This window comes from Seriola lalandi, unplaced genomic scaffold (assembly GCF_002814215.2).
Source record: "Seriola lalandi dorsalis isolate HSWRI2012SDOR001 ecotype SW California unplaced genomic scaffold, Sedor1 jcf7180002054978, whole genome shotgun sequence".
Classification (NCBI taxonomy): domain Eukaryota; kingdom Metazoa; phylum Chordata; class Actinopteri; order Carangiformes; family Carangidae; genus Seriola; species Seriola lalandi.
This window is the reverse complement of record NW_019525528.1, coordinates 325,612-337,646: the sequence shown is the minus strand read 5'-3', so window position 1 is coordinate 337,646 and position 12,035 is coordinate 325,612. Positions and strand designations below refer to the sequence as shown.

The 12,035-nt window shown below is 43.4% G+C and overlaps 1 protein-coding gene across 6 annotated transcripts in view; it reads left to right on the top strand.

Moving 5' to 3' along the window:
- The window catches only part of LOC111646928 (sodium bicarbonate cotransporter 3-like), a 37,120-nt gene that overhangs the window by 5,452 nt on the left and 19,633 nt on the right, over window positions 1-12,035 (top strand). For 2 of the 6 annotated variants that reach the window (XM_023396512.2, XM_023396516.2), the window contains exons 2-6: window positions 9,196-9,277; window positions 9,356-9,496; window positions 9,616-9,754; window positions 10,622-10,782; window positions 10,878-11,027. In XM_023396512.2, coding sequence (XP_023252280.1) covers window positions 9,196-9,277; window positions 9,356-9,496; window positions 9,616-9,754; window positions 10,622-10,782; window positions 10,878-11,027 — 673 coding nt within the window. Of the gene's footprint in view, window positions 1-5,754; window positions 5,987-9,195; window positions 9,278-9,355; window positions 9,497-9,615; window positions 9,755-10,621; window positions 10,783-10,877; window positions 11,067-12,035 lie in introns of those variants that run through there. The other 4 variants (XM_023396511.2, XM_023396515.2, XM_023396514.2 and 1 more) reach the window with 3 other exon arrangements.

Sequence of the window (12,035 nt, the reverse complement as noted above, 5' to 3'; positions counted from 1 at the left end):
AAGTTTTTCTAAACTTCAGCGTTTTGTCTGACAAACCTTTAAATTCGAAAATCTGTCGTCAAACGGGACGAGCTGGATTTTATTTCATGTCTGATGTGTGTTTGTTTAGTGTCCGAACATCACTGAATCCTGAAACAGTGTCAGCTTCATGTTAGTTCAGCTATTTGTGAATATGTCATGGCTGCCTTCAGCTTTCTCAGCTCGTCTCGTCTGTTTCTGTTGCTTCTCGCTCTCTGAGGTTTTTCTGATCCCCAGAATTTCAGGTTAAATCTTCCAGTTGTGCTTAAGAAATATAAAAACCTAGATTATCATGAAGTTTTCTGATCCTGTTCCTGATCCTCAGAGGATGAACCCACAGCCTCTCCTGTAGCAGAGGACAAACAAACACCTGGCTGACCCCCGTTCAGCCTGCTGCCTTACGGTGTTTATCAGAACAGAACTTGGTGGAGGGACGGGACTTGGTCCAGCGAAGAACCCAGTACATTTTAGGGCAGATCCGGATCATTTCCTCTGAATATACAGCTTTTATTCCTCCACACTGGCGATGGTCAGAGCTGGCGGCCATATTGTTTTCAGTTTGTCCATCTGTCCATCCCATCCTCTTGGACACAACATCTCTGAAACACTTTGACGGAACTTCTTAAAATTTGGCACAAACATTCACTAGGACTCAAGGATGAACTGATTATATTTTGGGGGTCAAAGGTCAAGGTCATGATGACCCTACAAAATGCGGTTTTTACCTTGTGAATGAGATATCTCCATAACCCCTTCAGGAAATGTCTTCAAATTTGGTAATAACGTTCACCTGGACTCAAGAAAAAGTTTTATTAAAATAGAATTTAGGGGTCAAAGGTCAAGGCCATGGTGACCTCAGAAAACACTTTTTTAGCCATTACTCATTCCCTTCTCACAGCAATTATGACAATACGAAACAATATGACTGTGGATAAACAGAGATGTAACCTGAATCTAGTCTGAGTGGCGGAGGGATACGGCCACAAGGACGTGATTCTAGTTTTCTCTGGAGTCTGGTGTGTTGTTGGACTCTGGTGGAGGTCTGTGCTCTCTGAGTGCTTTTTAAAGTTTACCTGCAGTTTAATTGAACAGTGAGAGAGATGTGACTCAACACTTTCCTCCTTCGTGTGTGTGTGTGTGTGTGTGTGTGTGTGTGTGTGTCTTGTGGATTATTTCAGATATTTACAGCTGCTGTGGATGTGAACGATCTCTGTCCAGTTTTGTGAAAGTATCTTGTTTAGTTTAGGTTGAGATCACGCTTCAGGTCATGAGACTGAAAATGATAATAAAAAAAACAAACAGAGAAAATACACCAGAAATGTAAATTTGTTCAGGTTAGATAAGCAGCTGAAGACAAACAGAAACCAGAAAGAGACTGACAGAGAAAAAGCAGGGAGAGAAGTCTGGAGACCTTCTGACTTATTGAATAATACTGTATATAAGGAGCTGCGGTGGACACTGGTGATATTGTGGCTGAATGTACAGGAAACACTGATGTCACTGCTTCTTAAAGGGCTTTGATTGGCTCGGCAGTTTCACCACAACAGCAGACCTCAATCACTCTGATCACTGACAGACGTGCAGATGTGGGCGGCGATTCAGACGTCTGGAAACAGGCCTGTGTGTGTGTGTGTGTGTGTGTGTGTGTGTGTGTGTGTGTGTGTGTGTGTGTGTGTGTGTGTGTGTGTGGCATGTAGTATGTGTAGTGCGTTGAATCACAGCAGAGCTGGTGTGTCATGTGGAGGGTGTTTGCCTGCGGTCGGCCTGCTGTATCCCATGATCTGACACCCCCTCTGTCTGATGCAGCCAGTATAAAAACACTGTTTTATCCTCCTGCAGTCACCATGACAACAGAAACACAAAGATGTTGATGACAACAGCTGGACTGTGAGAACAGCTGGACTCTAAAAAACAAATCACTCAAAGACCGGAGGCAGAAAGTTGGCATCGGAGTATTAGAGGCTGTGGTCAGTGATTTCCTACAGTTCCCAGAATGCTTTTCCAGCAGCAGAAAAGAAACTTACAAACAGCTTAACAAAGGGAGTTTTTTCTTTGTTTTAGAGGTGCAACAATTGACAGAAAATTGATTAGCAAATAATTTGATAATCATCAAATCAGTTTCAGATCAGTTTCATCTTTTTTTTTCTTCTCACGATTCACCGTTTTCTTTTAGTTATATCTTTTATTTAATTGATTTCAATATCTGACGTGTTCATGAGTGAGAACACTTGCAGCACATGTGTGTCATGTGAGTGGTTCTGAAGAAGTTAACTGTGTGGGTTAAACTCACCTGTTACCAGAGGTGTGAATGTCAGACGTGCCTGTGAGCAAGGCACTGTATCTCCTCTGCTTGGTTGTGCAGTGTAAATATAAAACACTGAGTCTAAGACAAGACTGAATGTCTTTAATGTCTGATCATATATGAATCATTAAACTTCAGCTCCATATGCACTTACACAAATGTGCAGTGTGTTATATATTATATTGTTATATTATGAGACATTATATTATAGTATGTTATATCTTATATTATAGTATGTTATAGTACATTGTATTATAGTACATTATATTATAATACATTGTATTATAGTATGTTATGTTATAGTGCATTACATCACCACAGTGTATATTCAGCACACAGTACAGGTGAGTCTGTCTGGCATGGAGCCAGAGGAAACATCGTGTGATCATAAAGATCCTGAAGGTTCATCCTCTGGAGAGCAGGAACAGGTTCATGAAAACCTGACCAGTAGATTTTAATAGATTTAATAAAGTCTAGTAAAGAGGTGAGGTCATTAGGGTTCATCCTCTGGGAACCTTGATCTCCTGACTGTTGGATCTCAGTTTGAACTGAATGACAGGAGCAGTCGCTGCTTTCTGATTGGCTGATCTCACAGTTAGAAAGTCTATCGTTAACAGTAACTTGTAACTGTGTGTGTGTGTGTGTTTGTGTGTGTGTGGGTTAGTGTGAATTTTCCCACAGTTCCCGGTGTGTTTAGTGAACGTGCTTCCAGTCCAGATGTGGTTTTTCCCTCTCAGCTGGTTTTCCTAATATGGGAGCAACAAACTGGAAGACATGTCTCTGCTCTCTGGGGAGTCCTGGGAGCAAAACTGGTTTTATTGTGTGTGTGTGTGTGTGTGTGTGTGTGTGTGTGTGTGTGTGTGTGTGTGTGTGTGTGGTTAATTAATTGATTAGTGAGTGGACAGAAGTTTAATCAGAAAGCATTTTGATCATTGATTCATCTTTAAAGTCAGTTTTCGAGTGTTTTATGATTTGAGCTTCTCTGACGATTTCCTGGTTTTCTCTGTTTTCTCTCATTAAATCGTCAAAACAGAAACTGATAAAATGATCAACAGCTTAATCAATAGTTGTTTCCACCTTCGAGAAGCTTGAACCACAAAATCTTTGACGTCTGATTGTTGCAGATGAATTTTATTTTGGAGGTCACCTCATCAGCGCCTCATTGTTTGTGTTAATTGTTTGTGCACTGGCTGTAGAATCAGTTCAGACCCTCACCTCCCTGCTGAAGTGCCCCTGAGCCAAACAGTGAAGCCTGTACTGTGACATCACAGCTCACCTGTACAGACCTCTTTGTGCAGGTGTGGTTGAATGTGGAGTTCATCAGACAGAGCTGCCTCAACTAAAGTCTTTTTAAGTAAAAATTCTCTATCATTCATATTTTGTTTAACTTGAAAAGATGTAAAACTGAGGCTCATCTTTTACTTCCTCACTTAGCCGCTAGCTTAATGATAACTTAATAGATGGCTAATGTGGCTATCTCCTAATTGCTAAGAGTTAAACGGCTAACGTTAACGTGTGTCGTTGGCCAGATAAAATAATATTGCAAAAATAGTTCCAAACGGTACTTTTGTTTTTTTCATTTTGAACTAAAACAGGTTGCGAAGTTCCTTCAGCAGCAGCACTCGCCATGTTAATTTAGCTTTATGCTGGAGACACCAGCTCCGTGTTGTGAACGTTAACTAGCGTTCATGTGTTCAGCTGCTAGTGGGGGGAGGGGCTGTGTGCCTGCTTGTCTGCAGTGCTGCTGTATGAAGCTGTGTGTCAACTGGAGGAGGTGAAGACAGAACTGTTGTCTCGATGCTGTTGCAAATGAGTATCTGATCCGATACTCATTTTAGTATTAATTAGTATCTGAGTATTGATTTTTTTTACTGGATTGAGCTTTAAATCTTAGATTTGATTCTCATTTCTCTTCTAAATCTTAGTTTAGAAAAAAGCTGCTTGTGAATATTTGTCAGATGACATTTAAAGTTGTTCTTTTTACTTTTGTGAGTCGAGCTCTGTGTCTGTATTCGGGGTTATGGTGTGTGTGTGTGTGTGTGTGTGTGTGTGTGTGTGTGTTTGTTTGTGTGTGTGTGTGTGTGTGTGTGTGTGTGTGTTGCGAGCTCGTGTCGCAGCTTGTTGTTGTGTCTCAGTTGAATTCCTGAGCTGGAGACCGAGGCTCAGGGAGGGAGGGGGCGTTCCTGCAACATGGAAATCATCTGTTGTTACCTCCAAATGTTTTAGCAGCTGATTCAGAGAAACACGAGTGAGGACCCGGTTCGTTTGTTTCTACTACAGCTGATCACACCAACCACTGTCACACAGAGACTCGCGGCAACAGGAGCATCAGCTCCAGATTAAAGAGCAGCCGTGGAGTAAGGTCAAAGGTCAGAAGACGATGGAACAACAAAGAAATGAGAAAAATTAAAGGACAGACTCAGACACCTACGTCTTCACCTATTCCTGCTGTTTATACTTGTGACACAACTGTGTGTTGAATGTGCTGAATTCATTTATCGATTATTTTCTGATTAGTCGATTAATCCTTTGGTTAACTTGACAGGAAATAATCAACAGAATCAAATAATTATTTTACAAATAAAAAATTCCCAACATAAAGAAATAAAGTGCCAAGAACTAAAAAGCAGTGAAACAACAGCAGATAGAAACAGTCTGTAAATACTGACTGTCTGGTCGTGAGGTCACAGGATGTCATGGTCATCAGGCCTCTGTTTAAGGAACTCGCACGTTTGATGCTTCAACGTAAACGGTGCGAAGCATCGACACTTCCCATGTGTTATTCCAGACTGGACCTTCTCTTGTCTTAGTCTGGATGTGACTCTGGTCGGTTTGAAACATGTTGCTCTGGAGCTCGGAGCCCGTTGGTCTTAATTTGGGACTTGTTGGTCCTGGTGTGGACTTAAGACGGGGTTTAACTTCAGACTTGTTGCTATTGACTCAGGAACGTGGTGCTCTTGATTCGTCCTTTTAAATTCAGACTTCTTGACCTTGTGCATCACATGGCAACTGGTCTTGACTTGACTCAGGACTTTCAGCTTGGGACTTGACATTGGACTTAACATGTGACCTGTTGCTCTGGTCTAAAGACGTGACTTGGGACATGTTGGTCTTGATTTAGGAGTTTTAAACTTGGGACATTTGGTCTTGATGTGTCTGGTCTTGTGTGGTTTAGACTCTGGACTTGATGGTCCCTGTAGATACGACACAGATGAGGTGTCAGATGTGTAAGTAGTCCAGGTTCAGTTCAGGACTTGACCTCGCCTGTTTGTCTCTTTCCTGCTCAGAAATGTGCGTGACACCCCGCCTCCTGTTGCTGCGTTTGCAGACTTCAGGCTCTCTGCTCTGACGGGCGCTCAGTGAAGCAACACGCTCTGCTATAAATACACAAATCATAGCTGAGGCTCTGCTGCAGCTCAGCGTCTGTATTTACTGAGTGAACCTGAACGACTCGCAGAGCCACACTGTTGACAGTCAGTTTACATTCCAGCTGCTGGATCTCTGTTTCCAGTCTGTGGGGAGGATTTCACCACCACAGAGTTTGTCTCTTGCTCTGGACGTGTTCCTCTCGGTGGAGTCAGAGGAGTTGATTTGACGCCTTCAGCAGCGATGGCAGATTTCTGGGGAGATATCGCCAGTCAGAGAGTGACCAGAGCCATGTCGCTGGTATGTGTCTGCTGCTATCACTATCTGCAGTCTGACAGCATGAGAAGTCTGTGGTCAGGCTCATGTGGGTTCACTTCTCTCTCTCTCTCTCTCTCTCACACACACTCACACACTCTCTCACACACACACACACACACACACACACACAGAGAGTTTGACATAGTAACTGATGTGTTTGACTTCATGAAACATTTGAGGAAATGAGACAGTTTAAACAGGAAAAGAGCTCAGTGACAGAAGAAAACACACACACACACACACACACACACACACACACACACATACATATATCCTGCCTCTGTCTAATGTGCAAATATTCTGAAAGTTGATTAATGCAATGATGATCACAACTCAAAATCACGAATCACATTCAGGGCTGCATGATGTTGGAAAAAATGTTCATTGCATTGTTTTTCTCCCTGACATACATACTGTATATATGTGTGTGTATACATACTGTATATGTGTGTGTATACATACTGTATATGTGTGTGTATACATACTGTATATATGTGTGTGCATACATATATATGTACCAGTCCAAGTGTGTTGTTGTTTATTAACACCAACCCCATGTTTTCTGCAGCTGCAGCTTCATATTGAGCTGAATGATATGCAGAAAAAATCATATAGTGATTATTTTGGCAGATGTTGTGATTAGTCACGATTTCAGTGGAAATTAAAAAATAAAAAATTATGCTGATGTTACTTTTGCTGTGATCTATAAGGTGAGGAATCTCTAAATTTATGGTCTGTTGTGACACATTTGACCTTAATCAAAAAAAGTTATATTCTTATATAATAATAATAATAATATTCTTAATTATATTAAATATGGGTAATTGTTCAGTAATAACAATTACCAATTGGTGGTTCACTGTGTGTGCAGAGCCTGCAGGTCACTCATCATGTATCCAGGAACCTTTAAATCAAATCTAATTTATTTAGAGTTTAAATACAAACAGCTGATCAAACAGCTGCACAACATTAAAAAATACAATCAACACAGAATCAAAATGTCAAAACAAAAAACATGACAAAAGAAAGCTCGTCATCGAGAGCTCGTCATCAGACAGACTGACATGTTGGAGTTAATTATCTTCACTTGACATCACACGTCCTGTGATGAGACTACTGTGCACGTTCACATCGCCATGACGACACTGAATCCAAATATATGGATCATTTACATTGCTGATTAATCTGCCAGTTATTTTCATTCATGGTTTAATCACCAGGTCCGGATCAAAACTGAAACATGGCCGTCAGGTTCCCCGAACTAAAACCTGTAGAAATCCAGTGCACTGTTCACGACTTAAATGTTGTCGTAGCAAGCGACAGAGAGAAATAATATTTATAAAATATATAAACTGGCTGAAAAATTCAAGTTCTGTTCTGCCAGATGTAAAAGATGTGAATTTATTAGTAAATGTTTCACTGGTCAGTCCGTCTGTTTTCTGCTGCTCCTCCAGATCGTGTTTAAAGATAATTCTGACAAATGAGAGGCAGAAATGTCCATGAATTATTATTATTATTATTATTATTATTATTATTATTATTATATATGATGTTAAAAAAGTCTGAAACAGTTTGAACTTGTTGAAACTGCAGAAACAGAAAGTCAAAAAACAAATAGAAAACTCTTTTCCTCTGATGTTCACAAAACATAACACAGACCCTGTTTCCTGATCAGTGAAATCAGTCAAGATTATTAAAGTGTTCCGACCTTAAACACACTCTGACTCCTGAGCTCATCGGCTGCTGCTGTCAGACGTCAGGCAGCTTAAGGTCACAGAACGTGAAAAGAGCATCATGGGACGTTTGGTTCCTCCGCTCACTGTAACTCTGACACCTGATCATCCGTCATCAAATTCCTTCAAGGCGAATTTTATTTTTAGAAACATGAAGCTGGATGTTTTCACCAGATTATCTTGTCTGCTCTTTTCACTTGTCCACTCACTTTGTTTTATCACGTGTGTGAACCTGAACGCACCACAACACTGAGACGGTAACCAGCAGCTTAACCAGGTCCACACTGTGAGACAGGCTGATTTAAAGGATCATGTAACTCTTCCAACCTGCAGCAGGTGACGTTTGTTAGCTTCACTAGCTTGCTAGCTTGTTTAGCCTGCAGCTAAAGGTTTCAGGTTTGTGTTGGTTCATTCTGAGAGTTGATGATAAGAAACGTGGAGCCCAACTGTATGTTAGCTTAACACGGCTAAATACTAGCTAGCAGCACTTTGTACACTGCTAGCATCTTTGTTAGCGTCACTTCAAACCCAGTACTGTGTTGTTCAGGTGAAAAAGACCATAATAAGTCTAGACTGTACTTATTTTAAATTTCCTCCGATAGGAACTGGAGGTGTTTGTTGTGAGTCCTGTCAGTCATATAATTCATCACTGAGACTGTTCTGGAAAAGAGCGGGAAGCCAGTATCATGACCACGAGCTGAAACTGATGCAGTCAGTAATGACTCCTCCTTCATGAAGGGCATGGTGTTGGTGTGGATCCAGCCACTTCATTTCTCTGGTACCAGAACCTGGTCCAGGTCTGAGACTGAAGCAAGAGCAGTGCACACCACGATGACTGACCACTGAAGAACAAGTGAAGCAGACGTGGCGGTGCCCATATGTCTCCGCTTCCTGCTGGTGAGCGTGGCGTCGGGCCGCATGATAACAGGCGCTGTGATGACAGGAAGGGAGGAATCCTCTGAGCTGTTTGTGTGTCCACCAGAGTGTGAAATCTATATTTAACCCTGACGGACCGGATGGACCCCCCTCTCACTCACACACACACACACACACACACACACACACACACACACACACACACACTTATGTGGGCGTGGACAACACTTCGGTCATCTACGCTTTCAGAACAACATCAGAAAGAGAAGGGCGGGGCTTCCTGTGGAGGCGAGGTCGACAGTTCTGTTCTGTGAAGACCTCCTCTAACAGATTGACTGTTGGGGGCGGGGTCATCAGAGCTGATTTAACATCAGACACAGAAACACTGAGCTCTGTGGACTTCACTGTTCGATCACGTTCATTCTCGACCTTTGGGGTCAGAACGTGTAACTATGGCAATGATGATTATTTGAGTGTAATGTGGTGACTGTTCAGCCCCACCCCCAGGAGTGTGTGTGTGTGTGTGTGTGTGTGAAATAAAAGCACCTTTGTGTTGTTGGTTGATCAGTGTGTGTGCTGCAGGGGAACGACGAGGAGGCGGTTCTGGACCAGGGGAAGACCAGCTCCACCCTCCACACCAACTTTGAGAAAGAGGAACTGGAGAGTGAGTTTAATGGATTTTCTCTTGGTCAGATTTGATCAGGACTTTCAGATTTCTGACTGTTGATTTCTGCTCCGTCAGGTCACAGGGCGGTGTACGTCGGGGTTCACGTTCCTCTGGGCCGTCAGAGCCGGAGACGGCATCGCCACCGAGGACACAGACATCACCGGAAACGACGGGACCGCTCAGACCGAGAGGACGGACGAGAGTCGCCCAGTAACGGTCCGGCTCCGGCCCGGTCACAGTCTTTAACAGAGTGTGAGATGCAGATGATGTGATTGTGTGTGTGTGTGTGTGTGTCTGTGTGTGTGTGTGTGTGTGTGTGTCTTCTGTCCCTGCAGACACGCCGTCTCAGAGAGTCCAGTTCATCCTCGGGACGGAGGACGATGACGAGGAGCACATCCCCCATGACCTGTTCACCGAGCTGGACGAGCTCGCCTTCAGAGACGGAGAGGTCCAGGAGTGGAAGGAGACGGCCAGGTGAGGACAACCTCAACCTCAGTTTATTTGATGGTTTTAAAGCTTTGATGCTGAGTAAATGTTTGCTCAGGTGTTTCTCTGTGATGATGATGATGATGATGATGATGATGATGATGATGATGATGATGATGATGAATTACATACCTTCATCTTCCTCTCATGTTAATCCTTTCTTCTCTGTTCAGGATAAACCTTTAGTTTAAAATTGTAAATAATTTTAATCCTGTTTCACAGCAGTGTGAGCAGAGAGGAACGTGAGCTGTTCAAGAACCTAACAAAACATTTCATATCGTGTTTACACTGTAGAGTTGATATGTTCTGGGTTCTAGGTTCTATATTAATACTGTGAAAGTATCAAAGCCTCAGTCCACAGAGAAATGCACACAGCCTGTATTCAGAAACTGAGCCTTAAAACCAGCCGTCAGGACTTATGGAACTTTGTGATGTCACGACGAAGCAGTCACCAAGCCCCGCCCACCTGGGCCCACCATCCAAACCTTTACAGGATTTGGTTTCTCTGAGTGTTTTTACCTGAAATCTGCTATATTTCTATTGGATCACTCAGAAAACAGTCTAATCACAGCTAATCAGAAGAGAAGAGGCTCTGAGCCTCTCTTCTGATTGGCTCTCCGACCTGTTGTTACTAGAGCAGCAGAGAGAAGCCTGAGAGAGGAGATGTAAAACTACACTGAGATGGTTTTTATGTCTTCTGATGGATCAACACTTCAAATAAAACACAGAAGAAGAAGAAAACATGGAGCTTTAAAAACTCAGAACAGTCTGGAAATGTCTGATTGATTTACCTGTGTGTGTGTGTGTGTGTGTGTGTGTGTGTGTGTGTGTGTGTGTGTGTGTGTGTCTCTTCAGGTGGTTGAAGTTTGAGGAGGATGTGGAGGACGGCGGTGAACGTTGGAGTAAACCATACGTGGCCACGTTGTCTCTTCACAGTCTGTTCGAGCTGCGCTCCTGCATCCTGAACGGCACCGTGCTGCTCGACATGAGAGCCAACACCATCGAGGAGATCGCAGGTCAGCACGCCGCCCGGCACCGCGGTGTCCCCGTGCTGAAGTGCTCCTGTGTGTTTACGAATGATGTAATTTGTAAGCTAACCTCTCGTCATCAGACATGGTGATTGACAGCATGCTGGTGTCGGGTCAGCTAGAGGAGGGCGTTCGAGAGAAGGTGAGGGAGGCCATGTTGAAGCGTCACCACCACCAGAACGAGAAGAAGCTGAGCAACCGAATCCCGCTGGTTCGATCCTTCGCCGACATAGGCAAGAAACACTCCGACCCCCATTTACTGGAACGCAACGGTGAGAGCGCGGCGCTCTTGTCATTCTGAGGTTCTGCAGATCTGTGGGTTCCTCTGGTTCTTTAAGTGTCTGAGGAGCATGTTGATGAATTCAGACCTTGTAATTATCAGGTTCCTCTGAAGTTTAGTTCAAGTTCTAAACAGTTAGAAACCCAGGGAGGATCATGGGTAAGTTAGCATCACATGGCTAATATGTTCAGTGTTAGAAACATGATGCTAACAACCATCGTGTGAATAACTTGTCTTTCATATTTCCCTCTTGTTGCTGTGAGTTCTGCAGAACTCCTCCACTTTGTGTCAGTTGTCTGTTGCCTGTATTCGTCCTGATTGGTCGAGGTAACAGAGTGACAAGACGACGGGTCTCTGATCGGTGCATGTCACCATGTCGCATGTTGTCTGAGTCTCACCTGTGCTGAGCTGTTCCTCACAGACTGCTGTGACCTGAACTCTAACGTGGTTTAATATTTACTGGGAGCCTGTTTGTTCTGTTTCCCGCCGGTCAGCACTAACCCGACCCGAGCGGCCGAGTCGGCGAGCTAATAACCAGCTGACACCGGGTGATGGCGAGTCAGCGCTTTAATATCCGCACTCACAAATCCTGTTTGTGAGGGAGGAATGTTTTAGTTCTGCTGCAGTGACCAGTGTGTGTGTGTGTGTGTGTGTGTGTGTGTGTGTGTGTGTGTGTGTGTGTGTGTGTGTGTGTGTCATAGCAGTTGATGCTTCATATTTCTAACCCTCTACCTGCAATCTCTTAACACACACACACAAACACAAACACACCCCTCACATTAGTGGTGTAGTTTGTACTGATCAGATACACTGATACTCTGGTTATGTGTGTGAGGTATCTCAGTGGATGGATTATTGATTATTGATCCCCTGGAGCAGAGCCTCAGCTGCAGAGACACACAGACGTCTTCAGTCTGGGGTGGTCTTTCTCTCATGTGGGGGGGGGTTACGTCTTTTCCCA